At 39.9% G+C, this 19453-nt stretch overlaps 1 protein-coding gene and 1 long non-coding RNA gene across 2 annotated transcripts; one reads left to right on the top strand and one right to left on the bottom strand.

Moving 5' to 3' along the window:
* Nucleotides 1-243: 243 nt before the first annotated feature.
* On the bottom strand, nucleotides 244-16391 carry LOC136260743 (uncharacterized). Its single transcript, XM_066054603.1, has 5 exons — nucleotides 16028-16391; nucleotides 15910-15975; nucleotides 13974-14021; nucleotides 10857-10943; nucleotides 244-625 (listed from the first exon to the last, which is right to left on the bottom strand). Exons 1-5 carry the CDS (start codon nucleotides 16347-16349, stop codon nucleotides 330-332), a joined length of 819 nt encoding a protein of 272 aa, XP_065910675.1. The 5' UTR covers nucleotides 16350-16391; the 3' UTR covers nucleotides 244-329.
* A 798-nt stretch (nucleotides 16392-17189) lies between these two features.
* Nucleotides 17190-19018, top strand: LOC136261804 (uncharacterized). Its single transcript, XR_010704022.1, has 3 exons — nucleotides 17190-17324; nucleotides 18677-18772; nucleotides 18863-19018. It is a non-coding gene; the product is annotated as an uncharacterized lncRNA (long non-coding RNA).
* Nucleotides 19019-19453: the final 435 nt, after the last annotated feature.

Below are 19453 nucleotides of genomic sequence, written 5' to 3'. Positions count from 1 at the left end.
TCATGCAGCCCATAATTCCCAACATATGTTTAAAATGTCAGCTTTAAAAATTTTTTTTGGTAAACATTGTTACCAGATTTAATCTCAAAATACTTTCAAAATTAGCATGCCTCTAGACTTAAGTGTGTATGCAACAAAAAAAACAACTTGGAAACCTGTCACCAAAATTCCTCCTTGTTATGTAGTACATACCTTTCTTGCTTCCTTTGGCCAGCAAAGGGACATATGTGTACTTTAAACGAATTTAAGAAACCAAAGCAAATTATTCTATAATGCACAGTTTACAGATCAAATAATAACAAAAACATACAAAAATAAGTGGTATATTGCTAATTGGTTGAACTTTCCTTCTTTAATACATCAATGACATCATCACAGTTGATTTCTAATTCCAATAAAACTATCAAAAGTGTCCTCCAAGTCTTTGGCTGCTTTCCATTAGCAGAACTAATCCATGCCCTTAACATTTTCTTGCAAGCTGACCTCACATCACCAGATCTGGATACTTCAGCTTCTATAATTTCCATGTCATGAATTTCAAGTTTTAAGCGATACCCAATGTCATCCCAACGCAGAGCAATAAGTGGTGCTACCCTGACTACTATATCCATGGACACATTTTTGTCTAAAAAAACAACAAAAAACAACATGTGGGATTCTTGCAGATCCGGTCACATGTACATATATAGCTTTGAATAACTTGTTGATAAAATACATTTCTCTAATTAAACAAAAAATTTGGAATATTGATAATTGACTTTTGGCTGATTAATGATCAGACAATCAACTGTCTACAGTAAAAGGGTAGGCTAATTTAATAGTTTTACAAATCAATATAAAAATTTAGCATTGCAATTTTTAGACTTGGTACCAATAAAGGAATTTCACATTGAAAATAATTTAATTGGAATCCCACTGGATGCTGTAGTTAAGCATAAAGTGTACAGAAACCGGATGACAGTGGTAGATCCTGGCTTACTTGCGGTTACCTTTTTTTTACTGAATCACCTTTAAATTTTATGCACTTTATAAAAAACTTTAACTTTTGATGACAGAGGCACTCAATCTTTATTTCAAAATCATTAGCCCAGTACTTTGGATAAGTTAAGTGTACCTAGATTATATTCTAAACTTATGTACAGCTTTGTAACTGTATCTTAACAATGCCTAATGGTAAGAGTTAACAAGTAAAACATTGCTGTAAATTGGTTATTTGCTATCACATAGGTTGTATGTAGCTAGCTGACACTAGAGTGGTGGAGCTTCTTTTCAAAAGTCATGAACACTAAACCATTGCCATACCAAAACTAAAATACAGTAGAAATAAGCAGCACTGGAAATTACATTGATTTTCTTCACATTTTGGTGGTATGGTACTGCTCAAACAGAACGTCGCACTTGCTCAAACCGCTTGATTAAAAAACTCACTAATTAAAAAGCGTGGCACCTGTTTCCTTTGCAAGTACGTATTCATCCCGTTTCATATGGAATGAATACTCGTGAAGGAAATGGATGCCACGCCTCTTAATTAGCGAGTTTTTTAATCATTCGCAATCAAGTGAGTACGACGTTACCTTTCAGCAGTACCGTATGTAGGTCACAAATTTCATTAGCAAGTTAAAAAGTGCTAAAGCTTAATAAAAACACTTAAAGGTTTTGATACTGAAGTACAAAAAATAGGTGTTTGTTTCAATAGTTTAATCGAAGAACAATATAAGAACAAGCATTAGAAGAGAGTGGATAGTGTGTTTACTGGTTGGGTAAACATGGTACTTACTTGTTAAGCATGGCACATGGCACTTGCTTCTAGCTGAAATCATTTTCTGAGGTATATATTTTGTGTTAATTCGAATACAGTGGAACTTGTGCTACTGGTCACCTGAATTAAACGGTCACCTTTGTATAACAGCCATTGTTTCAAGGTTCCTAATATTTTCCCTTACAAATGCATGCATTGTAATCTGTATTAAGTGGTCACCTGTTTAACCTGTCTAATGCATATAACGGCCAGCCAAGAATTCACTGATAAATCACTGTATTCATAACTTCAACTCTCCTACGGCAGTCACTGCAAATAGTAAGTGGCTTGTTCAGTAATCTGGCACCACAATCCTTCCTTTCATGAATTAGTAGCTATACAATGGGCACGAGTGTGTTTATTCAGGCAGAGCATAAGTGCACATTGTATAACTGTTATGTACCGCTCACCTAATAGGTGGGGAGAGTCTCACAGGACAGCTGCACATCTTATAAAGGCCAGGTTTCTAACATGATTGTAGGTGACTGAGTTGAATGCTGTGGTGACATTCCCTCTACAATATCTCAGCCACCTGAGATATTGCATTTGACCAAAGCTAGTATGGTTTGGACTATAGCACGAACCTGCATTTGCTGTTTACCTCTCATCATATAGTGCTCAGCATATGCGATCACTCAATCGTCTGTGATTCTCTCAAGTGAAAAAAGCAGCTATGTATAGATGGTTTGAGTAAACAAATACTACTACAAAATACAAATCTAATTCTTACTATCTACACTCGCAAAACTCGAATCTAGTGGCAAGACAAAAACTGGTTGCCACAATCAAATATATTGGTGAGGATTATTCTCACCAATGAGTCAATAAAAGTATTATATTTATATAATACTTTCATTGACTCATTGTCGAAGATGGACTACAGTTTAATCTGAGCTCAGATGGCACCAGACTAGTAAGGTATATAAGTACATTTAATATATGTAGACTAGAGTTGTGGCCACTGAACTGACTTTTTCAGTTGCCATTGGCTGGTTGGTAAATGTATTGGTGACATTGGTCTGGTGATGTTATGGCCCCACAATCGACTTTTACATGTTAGTTATAACTAGAGTGAACTGTGAGGCATCTTTCCTCCTATTAGGTGAGTTGTTGTAGCAGTCTCAGCTGCTGGCACTTGTGCAATGCTGCAGCCAGTGCAATGCCTGTATATTACACTGTGGTCACTGCATTATAACTTACAATGCACTCGTTGCAGCCTGCAAAACTGCAATCAGTGCATTATACTTAATAATGCACTCGTTGCGGTTTGCAGTACAAATTATATTTCAGAAGGCTCTGTCTCACATATCAATGATGTAAGGCCTGGTTTCCTAGAGTTACAGCTAGTTGGTCGATAAATAGAAAGGATACAAAGCATGTGCGCAGATGCGCATGGTCAAGGAATCCTTATAAAATTTGCCATGCTTTCACACCTTTGGCTTTTTTTCTAGTTCGCTAGTGTTGTTTGTTTGTCGTTAATCGCTCTTCGCGGTTTATATCTCTACATTATTAGTGATGTTTGATGATACTTCTTCTATACTCGCCTCGATGCAGGAGTCGCTTCAACAAACAGAGGAGAAGTGTCTAGCGTATCCGCCAACGTGGAGAATTTGAAGAATGCCCAAATGGCAGCACAGCTGCCTGGGAATGAGAATCCTGGCCTGGTACACAGTACCCCACTGGCCATGTTACCAGGAGGCTCCAACGACTTTCTTACCACAGGACTTATGTGGTCTGAAAGAATGGAGCTCGAGTCGGAGGAGGAAAACCCCAACTTGTCTCAGAAACCAGCAGAGCCCGCCAGTTACAACAAGATTAGCGTAACTCCAGTGCTGGAATCTACCAAGGAGTCCCTAAAGACAGCCTTCTCTCCAATGAAGAATAAGGATCGTCGGCAACTCCGGCATCAGTTCATTGTGCCAAATACGCCGTTTACCACCTCGCCCCACCTGAACAAGATGATTGCTGGTGAATGCTCAAAGAGCACTAAGGCCAATGACAGTCTCTTTTCTGACATCCAAGCACATTTCTTGGATGCTGTGGGACCCCTCACGGGAATAATAGAAGCAATCAATGGTGGCAAACAGCTTGCCATTGAAGATGTGGAGAGTGTGGTGAAGGTTGCCCTCACCCTTCTGGGGAATACCTCTCACTGGTGCACATCAATACGGAGGCAGGGCGTCCTCCTCCAAGACTACAACAAGGATTTGGTATCCTATGCTGCAGAGTCTGATGAGCTGTTCTCCTCAGCAACGAAAACACTCCTCGGACCAGCCTTCCCAGAGAAAGCTGCAACTCATCTCCATCAGATGAAGACGCTGAGGGACTCAAAGGCGTCAGGTGTAGTGCCAAGGCAGAAGCAACAGGGTTGTTAGAGGGCCCCCTCGCATTACCATCAATGAGGGGGCAAGTTCTACAACCTCCAGAGACGCCACCAACCTTGCTCCTGAGGCGGGAAAGGTCAGGGAGCATTTCAGAAGATCAACAAATGACTAGAACTTCACGCACACACTCTTATATCATCAAAAGAACGTGTCAACCATATAATTATTTACCTTTTACAAAAAGGCTTTACAAAGCCACAGACAGCACAGCTGTCACTATGGGTGGCACAGAGGTTAAGTCACTTTCACAGCAATTGGAAAGTACTGACTATAGACAAATGGGTTCTGGACTGTGTGCAGGGTTTTTTTAATCCCATTCACAAGTCCACCGGTTCAAGAACATCAGCCAAACCCTCTTATATACTCTGCAGAGCAAAGCTCACTGATTCTAGCAGAGGTGAACACACTGTTAGAAAAAGGGGCAATTACCCTATTAAAACATCCCCTAGACAACAAAGAAAGGGGGATGTTTTTACTCAACTTCTTCCTTGTCCCCAAGAAAGGGGGCCAGATGAGGCCAGTCATAAACCTCAAGAAGCTGAACGAATGGGTGGTACCCCAACACTTCAAAATGGAGGGCATGGGGACACTCAAGGAGCTACTGAGGGTGAATGATTGGATGGTGAAGATGGACCTCAAAAATGCCTACTGCACGATTCCGATACACGTGGACCATCAACCTCACCTGAAGTTTATAGTAGGACAAGAACATTACCAGTTCACGTGCCTACCTTTCGGTCTATCATGTACACTGTGGGCATTCACCAAAGTGATGAAGCCAGTGGCAATCTTTCTTTGTGCCATGGGGGTGAGAATGATAGTCTACATAGATGACTTTCTAGTGATGGCAGACACAGCAGCTCAGGTGAAGAGCCACCTGGAAGCGCCGATGTTCTTGTTGACAGGTCTGGGGTTTGTCATCAACGTTCCAAAGTCTGTAACCACCCCAACCCAGCAGATTGAGTTCCTGGGCCTGAAGGTAGACTCTACCTCACTACGGCTGAGCCTGCCAGGAGAGACACTCCATCACATAAGGATGGAGGTCAGTCAGCACCTACAGAGGTCACAAGTGACAGCCCAACAGGTGGCTCAGCTGATAGGGAAGCTGCATGCTGCTTCACAGGCAGTCCTTCCTGCCCCTCTATTTTACCGGTCACTACAAGCAGACCTACACAGGGCCCTGAACCACACCAACCAGAACTACAACACAGTACTGTCACTGTCAACTCAGGCCAGAGAGGAGCTAACCTAGTGCCAGGAGAAGCTCACTCACTGGAATGGCAAAGCCCTGCTGTACAGAAAGCAGACTATGATCATCACCTCAGATGCCTCTCTCCAGGGCTGGGGAGCAGTCTGCAATGGCACAAGGACAGGGGGTCCATGGGGCCAACTAGAGTAGGGGATGCACATAAACTGCCTAGAGCTACTGGCTGCAACCCTGGCAGTGAAGACATTCCTGAAGGGTCAGTGCTATTACAGCTGGACAACCAGACAGCTGCAGCATACATCAACAACATGGGGGGCACAGTGTCCTCCCAGCTGACGGACCTCGCCAAAGCCCTGTGGATGTGGGCTCTGGCCAAAGACATCATCCTGGCTGCAGAGTACATACCAGGGGTCAGCGGTGGAGGAAGTAGTTGATATGAGGGGGGGCTCCGCTGAGCTGACCCAGACTTATTTCTATAGTTTGGTAAGGTGAGACCAAATTTAAAAAAAAAAAAAAAAAAGGTCACAACCAACTGACAAGAGCTTTCCACCTCACCAGCTACCATTTCTAGCTGATAAACTACATAAAAATCCTTACATAGCTCGCTACACACTGACTACTTTATTAGAGTGACTGCTCTATTAGAGTATCTCAATCTTTATCACGGTTTTCAGCCCCACTCCAAGAAAGATAATTTCGGTGTGATATCATTCTGAGGGGGGGCTTTAGCCCCCTAGCCCCCCCCCTTTCCGCCGCCTATGCCAGGGGTGTGAATGTTATGGTGGATGCTGAGTCCAGGTCAATGCAGGACAGAACAGACTGGAAACTTTACCCGTTCCAAGTGATCAACCAGAAGTGGGGACCACTGCAAGTGCATTTCGCCTATCTACCCAACTACCTTGCTATTTCAGTTGGAGACCAGACCCATTGGCATAGGCAATGGATGCATTCAGCCAGAGGTGAGAAACATTCAAAAGCTTTGTGAACCCTCCATCGTGTTTAATAGGCAGAGTTCTGTCTCAAATGCAACAACAGCAAGCCCTGGTGGCCCCAGTATGGAAGGGCCAGTCATGGTATCCTGTTCTGTTGGAAATGCTGTACAACTATCCACAGCAACTTCCTCGTACATTGAGCCTATTCCAACAGACATCCGATGCCAGTCAGATGGATCTGGTACCCCAACTAGCCATATGGCCTATCTCTGGCAGACGTTTGGAGTTGGAAACCTTTCAGAAGCAGCTAAAGAACTCCTACTTGCTTCCTGGAGAAACAAAACATCTAAAGCCTATGACTCACTCTTTAAGAAATGGTTGGGCTGGTGTACTGAACAGGGTCTCAATCTTGTTTCAGGACCCATTTCAGATGTAGCCAACTTCTTGGCTGATTTGCATGCACAGGGTTACCAAACAAGTTCTCTAAATGCTTACAGGTCTGCCATATCCAGTGTACATGACAGAGTGGATGATATGGATGTGGGCAAGCATCCACTTGTGGCCAGGGTCCAGCCTTCCATGCAAGGCCACCTCTCCCACGTTATACTAATGTTCAAGTAGTGTTAGACTGCATCTCAAAGTGGGGTGACACTCATTCACTCTCCTTGACATACAAACTGGTCATGTTGATGGCTTTAGTTAGGCCATCGTGTTCAGCAGATCTAGCATCTCTAACCATAAGTAAGTGTCAACTCAAACTAGAGGGAGTTTCCTTTTTTGTCCTCTGATCTGGCAAAACAGTCTAGATAGGGTAAGCCTTTAACTGATATATATTTTTACTACTTTTCCTGGAAACAAAGAACTGTGCCCAGCAGAGACTCTTCGTTGCTACCAGACAGTAACATCTCCTTTGAGAAAGGAGTTTGATCAACTCTTTGTGGCCACAGTGAAACCTCACAAACCAGTAGCACCTTGTACAATTGCCCGGTGGTTTCAGGAAGTGCTAAAACTATCAGGTATTGATGTTAGTATTTTATAGCTCACTCTACAAGGAGTGCATCGGCATCAGCTGCTGCAGATTCCAGAGTGACAACCAGTGACATCCTGAAAGCTGCAGACTGGAGCACAGAATCAGTGTTCAGAAAATTTCTATTATCGCCCTACCTGGTACCCTTCATATGGCCAGGCCGTGCTGTTGTCAACAAGTTGTGAGACCTAAAGCATTAAGTTTTGTGTGGGTGTGTACTCATGCTTAACACATTTGCTCAACTTAACCATGTTTTTGAGTTACAAATAGCACCATTGATATGTGACACAGAGCCTTCTGAAATATAATTTCCAATGGCTCAAAACATGAAGTGATTGCAGGCTATTTGGGATTATATGAAGAAGGTGAAGTTGAGCATATCAATGGTCCCACCCACCCATGCCCTATTCTCACATACATCTGGCTTACTCTCAAAAGGCCAAAGGTGTGAAAGCGTGGCAAATTTTTAAGGATTCCTTGTGCATGTGCATGTGCGCACGTGCTTTGTATCCTTTCTATTTATCGACCAACTAGCTGTAACTCTAGGAAACCAGGCCTTACACCATTGATATGCTCGACTCCACCTTCTTCATATATTCCCAAATAGCATGCAATCACTTCGTGATCTGAGCCATTTGGAAATTATGGCACTGTATGGCGGTGCCTTTGAACTATACCCATGCAGAATGGTACATACTATACAAGTACAAGAAAAAATTTGAAATTTTTAAATTAGATTAGGGACAGTGTATAATGCCGCAATAAAAAGTACTGAAACAAGCTAGATCGGAGTAGTATGTAATGTCCAAATACTGTAAAACAATAAGAAGTGAATATCCCTACTGTACATTAGAATTTAATTTAAAATTCCAAATTTTTTCTTATACTTGTTTGTGAAGTTTTTTTGCAAGCTCTAAATATCTGCTGAGTTAACAGCACTATTATACTAGATTATGACTCATACAATAATAACTGGTCAGTGGGTGTGGCTCTACATAAGCCTGCAGACAATAATGGACATGGATTCGTGCATACCTACGGACTGATGAATGGGCATGGCTACCATATGTCTACAGACTGTAATTTATGTAAGTGGGCATGGCTCACAAAAGAAGCAGAGCTACGCTATGACATGTAGTAACACGTCCACATTTAATTTAGCACGTGGGGTCAGACCCGAATAATCTGTAAAGTAGGACCTGGATGACCCAACTCGGTTTAACATTGTTACTAAATAAACTATATTTATTGACTTACACATTGCTATATTATTCGCCGTGAGTTGCTCTCTCTGATCGATATCAACAGCGAGTCACGTACATGTGTGTTTTTGGTGCAACCGGCGACCACGTGTATTTGAATAGTTTGATGCAATATATACTGGTATGGAAGCTGTACTGTAGTCTATTAACACTCAGCGGTAGAACCTTGACTGATGGCCATGGTAAAGAAGTATAAAAGGTAAGACAATAGTGTAAGCATTGTATGCTTATCAATATACCAAAGGTTTTTTCTTAAGTGAACTAGAAACGTTTCTGCAAAAAAATTATGGCTGTAGCTGTAGCCAGTTTTCTGCTACGCTTGACTGAAGGCGCCAGGCAGGCAGTAGAAAATTCTGTTGGATAATTTTTTTCTAAATTCTGTTGGATAATTTTTTTTCTAAATTCTGTAGCAACTTGATGCAAACGTTTCGGGTCGATCTGAAGACACATTTGGGCTTGGTTTTACCCAACCAATACTGTCATGTCATTGTGAGGAAAAATCGTGGCAGGTTTTTGGGTTATATTATATCACGGATCGCCCCCACACCTTTGATGTCCCTAATATACAGTACTATCGTACTGTATGATAATACATCTGGCTTCATTGCTTAAAAGTATTCAATGGCCATTAGCAACATTCTCACCTTGTTCCTGTACTGATAAAACGAAATATTACAGTTGGCACAAGCATCTTAAAGTTAATCACCTATTTATAACATTTATATAGCCACTAAAATGCTGCTAACCGCCTTATGCAGGTTTTTCTCTATAACAGCCACATGTATATGAAGGCCAGGTCCCAAGGTGACCATTATACACAGGTTCCATTGTACAAGTGAAATTGGGGTCTGAATAATTGTTTGACCAGCTATAATAAGGTGTATGAGGGTTGTAATAACCAAAACAAATTCAGAGCAGGCTTAAATTATCCTTTCATGTAGAAAGGGGACATCCCTCTTACGTATATGCAAACAAAAATGAAGAGCAGACTCAATGTTTTGGCAAGAAAATTTTTACTTGTAGGATATCTATCCTACGAGTATAGGTGGGGTTTAAATGGCTTCTATCCCACACTTTGAAGCAGTCAAGTTCACAAACAACGTATCAATACAGCTAGACAAGCATGTTGTTGTGTATGGCTTCAATTTTGCTGAACTGTTTTATTAGTCTCTTCCTCAGCTGCCCACGCACCCACATGATCTAATGTGTGGCCAGCTGAGGACCAGACAAAAGTTTTACAATGTGTATGGCTTCAAGTTTTGCTGAGTTTGTAGTGATTGCACTAGCTTCTTTCAAATATATGTTGTTTTCCATATATGCACTGGGGATTAACTACCATATACTCCCACTTTTTACTTTGATGTAGGGCTTCAGTGGGATAGAAATGTCTGTTAAGTCAATATTAAAGTAGAGGATAGTATTAACCGGGCACCTGTTTTTAGAAGTAGCACAATTTGTTGGTCTGTCAAGTTGACTGTAGCACTCATTCTTAATACATGCCATGTAGCTACCAAGCTTTGCCAACCATTTCCGAGTGGTTTTTCAACTGTAAACTCACAAACAGCTAAGTAAAATCTATACTTCTATGGCTCTATAATAACAAACGACAGCAAAGAGAAATCAGGGTGGTTTGTAATTTTTTTTGTATAAATTAGAGCATGCCATACACTTTTACACTATTCGCAAATAATGGAGAATTAACCATCGACTATCATCACTTCTCCAATGGCTTCAGTACATTTTTATGGGCATCCACAGCATCCAGTGGCTGCACAATACAAAATTAATACTAACTCCACTCCCAGATGTTTGCTAGAAATATTATACAAGGACTCTTATACAACTGCGTGTACAAAGATTTTAGGTACCAAAGAGGATAGCTTTTTACATTTACATTTTAGCACAAAACAAAATGTTGGATCCATATAAAGAACTATCTCTTAATAGTAAAAACAGCAAAGATCGCAAGCTGGAAAACTAAGCAAACTGATTGTTTCCTCATATATACGTAGTTATTAAAGTTTCTGTTCTAGTGTTAATGGTGCCCCTAAAATTTACAAAGCAATCATGGCATTGCAGTATGATAAATAGAGCAGTACGATAAACAGACTTGATCTGGTACTTCTGTATAATTCTGTTAAAAGTTACTGTATTAAATTTTTGAACCACTGAGTACTGATGGTTTTAACACATAGTTTACTTACTTGGTAACTATGAAAGAATTACAAAACATTATGTACACTTACCGATTATAGCTATAGCTGCTAGATTTTCAATTGTTGCTTTAACATTAACAGCTGTAGATAAATTCTGAGCTGAAGTGAGGGATGCAGCTGAACAAACAAGAACATCAAAAAACAAACATTATATACTACTACATATGGCAAATATCAAAAACAGCATTTTCTGTATGTGGATCTGCAACACAGGACATTACAGCACATTTTTCTAAATTAAATTAAATCTCTATATTTACATAGCCAAGAGAGGGCTCTGGTAAAGTTTCAGCCACATATGTCCAGAGTTGCAGGACACAGTAACAACAGAAAGACTGATTGATTTGTATATAGCAACCATTGGGAAAACAAAGTACAGGTGCTTAATAAAAATAGTTATACGTAACTTATGAATGCAATGATATAACTCTATTATCCAAACCCACTGGGCTCTGAGTACAACCAGATAATCAAAAAGTTTGGATAAACGAAACCCATGTACTATATAAAGCTAAAAAGCTGTCTGTCTCTCCACAGTTGAGCTAACTCACTTGAGGAAGGCCCATTTAAGTTGCACTCTGTTGTTCTACAATAGTAGACACACCCTTTGGTGATAGGTAGATGGCAGATTCTGCCTCTAGGGTGTCACTATGGAATAGAAATATAGAATGTTTTCTGACACTTACATGAAGTACACCCTATGTCAAAAGTTGACACTATCCTCACACAGCTTACAGGGGCTGCAATCTTTAGTAACCTGGATGATTTTGGCAGATACCACTAGCCATGCAGCTATTGATCACACCATACAGACGACAAATTGGTATATCAAGTGTACCAAAAATATTTCAATGCCAGATGAATGATTGATCTCCCTGAAGTACTATGACATCCTGGTGTTTGCAAGCACCCCAATGGAACATGAATGTAGATTCCAAGCTGTGTTAGAACAAGCATTTCAACAGCAAAAAGCCGTCCTGGACAAAGCACGCATCATTTGGGCTGATGCATTAGTGCCACAAGTTGTGGCACTGACACTATTAACTCAAAGAGTGGATCTTGATACCAATAGCTACAGTTTGCTACTTTCTTTCACTCTTTTTGTACTCGCTTCACTCAGAGGAAGTTTATAAACTACATAGAATGAGCTGATACACCGCTTCAGTATAGCTACTGTACGCCATTAGTGCTGCAATGTTAGTGTGGTGCTGACACAATTAATAAACTCAAAGGGTAGCTATCTCTTGATGCTAACAGCCACTTTTTATAGCTTACTTTCTGGACTAGACAAGTGTCATTGGTGCTCATTCAAGCACAGTATAGCTACTATGGTATGGCGCTGGCACCTGGAAGGGTAAATTTCGATGCTAGTACCCACAGTACCACTTTTTCTCAATCTTTCATTGCCTGCTTTGCTCAGAGAAATTTCTGAACTACTTAGAACGAGCCAACATCAGTTTCTATGCTATTTAGTGCCCCTCGATGATGTACGTGCAGAAATATCTGATTCAACTGTAGTCTCAGAACTTTATGAAATTGTGATGTCCCACATGGTGCATGGACCCTGTGGTAGTATCAATCCCGAATCCTCATGCACGGCAGATGGCTATTGTACCAAAGCCTTTCGTAGATGAGGTGCTGATAGCTAAATCACTTAACTATCCACCAACACTACAGAGGCTAGAATTTCACATGGTAAGTATGCAAGTCATGGCATTATTATTCCCTGTCTTCCACTTATTTCAACCAACTTGGGATTGCCATTTGAATTTAGACGACTTCAATTCTAATCTGTGATTTGCAATGACGATTAACAAAAGTCAAGGTCAAACTTTTTCATAGCCAGAGTAGGCACAGCTATACAATAATTGTAAAACCTATATCTTGATACGTTAAAACCATTTTATTTCAATAATCAATATTATATTGATAATGAAGTGACATCATAGGACTGTTTGGTAAACACAGTTTTACATATTTGTTGACATAAAGTCATGTAGTGCTTGTTAAGTCAGTTTGTTTTTTACTTCCTCAACTAGTTTGACACCTTTCCAAAAGTTCCATGTTGGATAACAAAGATTTACTATTATCTTGATAAGCAAAATTATAATCTTATTTGTGATAGGTGATCTAAGTATCTTTTATCTAAACTCCCAGTCCTAAGAGCAGGGTCCCTGGATTTGTTGACACTTTTAGTTAGGGATGATCATGCCACACGTAATGTAGTTTACAGTGAAGTGTTTAGTTAGGCACATACATACACTATTCTTATTGGTGTATTCTCTGCTGTTCTCTCTCATTTGTTTTGTGGATATATGGAATTGGTAAGTACGTTAACAAGTTGGATAATGTGTTGTGATGTACATTTCAGGCCCTTCTTTCTGGTGTGCTTTATAAAGATAGTTTTCTTCAGTTTGTCATGTCCTACTTCCAATGAATTGCAATGACTGTAACGTAACTATTTTTACTTTGTGATTTAATTGTACCAATGTATTGTAATAATCTCAGCTCAGTTGACACTAAACCTGCACAAAGGGCAGATACTGTTGCTAACTTAGTCCAATCCCGAATGCCCCCTGATGCTTTCAAATATTGAAATAACACATATCACTTGTTCTGATGTACTCAACATTAAAATAAGCCAAAAGAAAACTGCAACCAACCCAGAAAGACACCAAAGTCACTCAAAAGTCTACTCCTAATACTGTCAGTATGGCAGCAGAGAAGTCCCAGACCATGTTGACTTTGTTAAACTAGTCATGAGATACTGTATGTAATTCTCATAGTCAAATTTTCCCTAGCTTGGATTTGCCAGTAAGCTATCAGCATGTGCCAATTCATACAGCAATGCAGGACTGCCCACTGACGCATGCAGTGACTGACTAAATCAACAAGCAGACATTTCAGCACAAGAAGGATGGTGTAGCATGCTTTATCCTTCTGTCAGCTTAAATTAATTGCAACACATACAACTTCGCATCAACCTTTGCATACCGTGCCATTGCAGCCAATGAAATTATAGGAGTGCGCATTTCCAAATTAAAATTTTGTCAACCGCAAATTGTTTATTTCACTAATATTCATTGTTATATGGCTTTTGCCCAATATACTACACACACGTACACATTAGATGTTATGTAGACTTACCTTTTTTCTTAGGTGTGGACAGGTTCTTAGCAGTTGTCTTTGCCTGATCTATGTAAAAAAAACAAAAAACCCAAAGGATTAGGAGCTCACATTTAACTTCCCAACCTCCTGGGTACCACCTGGATTTGGATGACCAAATAGTCATGTTATGAATGGAAATTGATGTAGAAAAGCATAAATTAAAGTGTAAAATTCATATTTATTATGGTATGATATTTCCTCACTACAATGTACCGATGTGGCAAGTTCTACCAATGGTCAGTGTTGGGCAAGTTACTTTTTAAAAGTAACTAGTTACATATTACATGCAACTGAACTATTAAGTTACAGTTACATATTACCCATAAAATAAAGTAACTGTAATAATATTACATATTATATTACTTTGTGTCCACAGCCTTAAGCTGTCATGTGTGAAACTACCACCTTATCACGTGACATGATTGTGTTGTTGGGCAATGTGCAAATGTAGGTTATAAGTAAGAAGCTGGTGAATAAGCTTCATTCAGTAGGCTTCATTACTTCGTTGTGGCTAGACGTTACTCAGTGGATTACTAACGAGATTAGTAACTTCGTTACTTGTAGTAATAATATTACGTAATATTAGATTCGTTACAGTAACTATATTACTTAGGTAAGTAAAGTAACTTGAGTTATATTACCTGTTTTTATAGTGTATTTCGTTATATTACTTTGTTACCACAAAAGTAATAATATTACGTAACGCGTTACATAAGTAGCGCGTTACTCCCAACATTGCCAATGGTTGATTTATTAATCACTATCCCACTAAGAAGGCTATAGCCTGTGTAACAGAAATAAAATTCTGAATAAAAATCTGAGTTTTGAAATTGTCATCTGTCTTACCTTGGACCCATTATGGCACATAAACTTAATGGCTAATTTCTAATCCACCAAAGCTCAAAATAGCAACACAGACAGGCCTATATTTTATACAATATAGATTACATAACTCACATGACCAACAATGCAACTTTTTTAGATTCCCCTAGTTAGTTACTAACTTAAGCATTTGAAATCTTAGATGTCCAGAACATAGTGTCACATGATACATAGTATACAGAAATACGATACTTTCTCAAGTTCTCTGAAAACTCGTGGGGATGCTGGATGTAGCATACATGATGCTGCAAAATATGGAAGGGAACATACGGAACTTTACAACAATTTTTAGAGATTTCAGATTCAAAATCAGAGATTTCAACAAGATTTCAAAGAGGGCTGTATGAGATTTCAAGGGAATTGCAGACCTCAGGGACAAGAAACTGATTATTAAGTTTATGTGCCCTAACACTATTACATTTTAGTTCAGATTGACCTGCAGTGTGACACCCTACTGCAGGTAATGCAAACAACACACCATAGATATAATTTCATAAGCTATAATATCAGTACTATCTGTGAATGCTATCCCACTAGTAGTTATGCAGCACTTAATATGTCGGCATCACACATACTAGTCTCGCGTGGCCAGACTGCTTTTTCCCGTATATTGGGTGGGGAAAAAAGGGTCTAATGCAACTCCAATAGCTGTTTACTTCTGAGCCGTCCCCACATTCCGGGGACGCTAATTGAATAACATTGGTCACAAAGGTAGTGCCATGACGTCAGTAAAACTATGAAGTATTCCTACACTCCTGCTCCGGTTGTGAGTCTTGTTACACGATGAGGATTAACTTTCAAGACGCTATAAAAGAGACATCGGAGCAAATTAAGATTCGTTTAAAGGATAAACAGATCTCTAGTTAACTTACTGATGTCATGGCACCTCCTTTGTGATCAATGTTATTCAATTAGCGTCCCCGGAATGTGGGGACGGCTCAGAAGTAAACAGCTATTGGAGTTGCACCAGACCCTTTTTCCCCACCCAATATACGGGAAAAAGCGGTCTGGCCACGCGAGACTACACACATACCAGGTGTTACGTTCTTGTTCATATCATGATCTTTGAATTGTTTCTCCTTCAACTCCAAATACTTTTCTAGGGTAATCCAGTAAGAACAAAGCTCAAATATAAGGCAGACCGGACTCACTGTTTATATCCTTGGCTAACTTCTCGTACGTTGAAATGCTTTTAAAAACAACAAGTAACTTTCCAAAATAAAGTGGTCCGTTAAGAGCAATGTTAGCTCTGATGTCCGCCAACATTGCGTCCATCTTAGCGTGATCCGGTAAGAAAACTGCCATCCCTCCCCAATTGGCTTCCGCCTTTATCAATCCCTCCCTTATAAACCGGCCCTGTACTAACTGAGGGTTAACGTAGAGTCTCATGTTGTTACAGAAATAATCAAACGCCCCAAGCTCAGCGATAAAATCATCTGGATTCGGTGCAGAAGCTGTCTCGGAAGGGTTCATGTTGGACTCCTCCTCGGACTCCTCCCACGTCGTGTGCGCGCTTATTCTATGGTTAGAATAAATAGAGTGGGTAGTTGGAAAGGGCGGATACAGTCGGACGCGGACATGGACACGGACACGGACGCGGACATTTTCAAAAAGCACTTTTACATTTATTTAACAGTTATTTTTCATACCTAATGCTGTTTTTACAGCAGTCTTCGCTTCGAGACCCAGGCGTCGATCCTTTCATAGCGCTTATCCATTTATAAGCGCACATGCGAAGGACTAGACCAGCACTCCACAGTATGCCAAAGACCATAATGGTGTTGTACACATGTTCTAAAGTCTAATACGGAGTTATATAGTTGTAGAGATTAGCTTGTATGCCCCATGCAACTTAGCTTAGCAGGCCAAATCCACAATCTTACGCCTTTTAGTATAAGGCGCAGGCGCTTATACCGAGTGTTGAGGATTTCAAGGACCTGGCCTACGAGATTAAGTTGGGACATGCTAGATTAATCTCTGTGACTCTGAATTAGATTTCTAGAGCACGTATACAACACTATAATGGTCTTTAGAGTGCTAGTCTATCCTTCGCACGTGCGCTTATAAATGGATAAGCGCTATGAAAAGATCGACGCCAGGGTCTGGAGGCGAAGACTGCTGTAAAAACAGCGTTAGGTATGAAAAATAACTGTTATATAAATGTAAAAGTCCTTTTTGAAAATGTCCGCGTCCGTGTCCGCGTCCGACTGTACCCGCCTTTTCCAACTACCAAGTCTCTGATAAGTCTCGTTATGTGCAGATTTTAACATGGGCGCGCCCCCTACTCACGTGAGTTGAATACCTCGTGCTCAACCGCTTAACAAAACAGCTACGAATGACCTTTTGGTGATTATGTTTTAACCACGGTTATCTAGATCACAAGATGGTATAAGCTTATATCTGTTTACCAGATAGCGCTGAGCTGGCTTGATAGCTTCAGTATGGAAGGTACATAACTGATTTATGTCACTGGCACAGTATATGTGTGCACCAAGCATAGCCTCATGTATGTGTAGGGCTGAGGCAATCATTTTCTGAGTTGTTTAACTCCAATGTAGTGTTAGCAGCAATTCTGTCCCCTAAGGAAGAGTAAATTAAACTAATATCCTAAGTAATGCAGTGTCACACTCAACCTGCCCAGGTCAGGCAGTGGTGGGGAATTGCAATAGTCATTAGACAATTCTGCTTTCATGCATATGCCTCTATGTCGAGGACGACTTAGGTAGAAATGAGTTGATTATCCACGGCCCAATCAGAAGTATGTGGGGTGTGACAATGTGTGTCCACTCTCTACACATGTACAATTAAGCGTACACCTTACACTATCATAACATAATTGAGTACACTTGATTGTTTCTTAGTATTGTACTATACACACTACACATATTCAGCTATGGCAATCTAAGAACTACTTATCCTGGTATCGCCTTTTAAAGATTTCCTTGATTCACATGATCGTATGTGTACAGGCATCGTCACTTCAACTGTCAGTATGAACATTTGACCGTTCCACAAAGTTTACATATCCAACATGGAAAGCCTCACACCTCCATGGTGCTGTTTAGCATCTGTCTAGTTAATTGTGTGTGTGTGTGTGCATGCATGCGTGCGTGTGTGTATTCAAGTTTGTGGTGACTGCATTGTTTATGTGGGTCCATGCCAGGGTTGAAACCAGGTTAGGCCATCTGTACTTATACAATATTTGTGTTTAACTTGGACCAGAGTACATGTAAAATGTATTATTTTGTTGGATGATGTAGAAGTGTATTAGCACGCACCATAGCCTCATCCCAGCTTTATTTGTGAGCCACATCCACTGATCACAATTATACATGGAGTCATACCCATTTTTTGTATTGCAATGTGTAGGAATGCTCACACCATATATGCAATGGCTACCAATTATAATGTGTCATTTGTGAACAAAGTGACCTGCCTATAATGTAGCCATACTACGAATGTTGGCTTTGGTATTTGCCATAATATGAGTTGTTGTCTATCTAATGCTGTATTGACTTGTTTCATTACTAAGGAAATATGGAAAGTTAGCACCTTTATGGTTTCCAGATAATGTATGAACACATTGACCTTATTAAACAAGTGATATTAGGTTGGTCACATTCAAGTTGGCTGGTGACTTTGTTGCATAGTGCCAATAGGTCATAGAGATCATCTTCCAAATTTTACCTACCGACACGCGCGCGCACACACACACACACACGCACACACACACACACACACATACACACACACACACACATACGTATAAACAGGTTTTACTCTTGTTTCATTGTTAACAGATTGTTGAGTCTTGTCTTGGAATATTTGTGGTTGATGGCATTAATGAGACCAATCCAATTACCCTCAGGCTACAAGAAATGACTGCACACAATAAAGTGAGTAAGTAAGTGTTGTCTCAGTTACTTAGTGGTGTAGTAGAAATACTTTATTGTGTTAAGAGTGCTATGTTTTATGTTTTACTCTAGCCCAATAAAAATGACTGGTGCCAGAAATGAAGCTCCCAAGAAAGATAACTGTCATCATGGTGAAGACACCATTGCTGTATCAATTGTACGTAAATCAACAGTTATAGTTGTTACGTGTTATAGCTTAAATGGTTGCAAAATAAAATAATATTTTCTTTTATGATACAATTAAACTTCATGTGCATGCATTAGGGCTGGGAGATAATTTAGATAAAAAGATAATCTAGATACCTAAATCACCTGTCGCAAATTAGATAATGATTTTCATTATCAAGATAATAGTAATTCTCCGTAATCTAGTGTACATCAACCACAGTCAGATGAAATACCTTTGGAAAGGTATCGAATTAATAAGGAGCAGGTAAATTTCTGACTTGCATTGACAATGACTTTATGTCAACAAATATGTAAAACTGTGCATGTGCTTATAATATTACATTATTATCGAGATAATATCGATTATCGAAATAAAATGGTTGTCACTTATCGAGATACAGGTTTTATTATTATTGCACAGCCCTACCATGCATGCTTTACACGAATGTTACAAAGTTGCTATATGCTGGCTTGTTTGGATCAGATGTGAAATAA

Source organism: Dysidea avara, chromosome 7 (genome assembly GCF_963678975.1).
Source record: "Dysidea avara chromosome 7, odDysAvar1.4, whole genome shotgun sequence".
Taxonomy (NCBI): Eukaryota; Metazoa; Porifera; class Demospongiae; order Dictyoceratida; family Dysideidae; genus Dysidea; species Dysidea avara.
The sequence above is the reverse complement of the archived record's forward strand: the minus strand, read 5'-3'. Positions and strand labels throughout refer to the sequence as shown.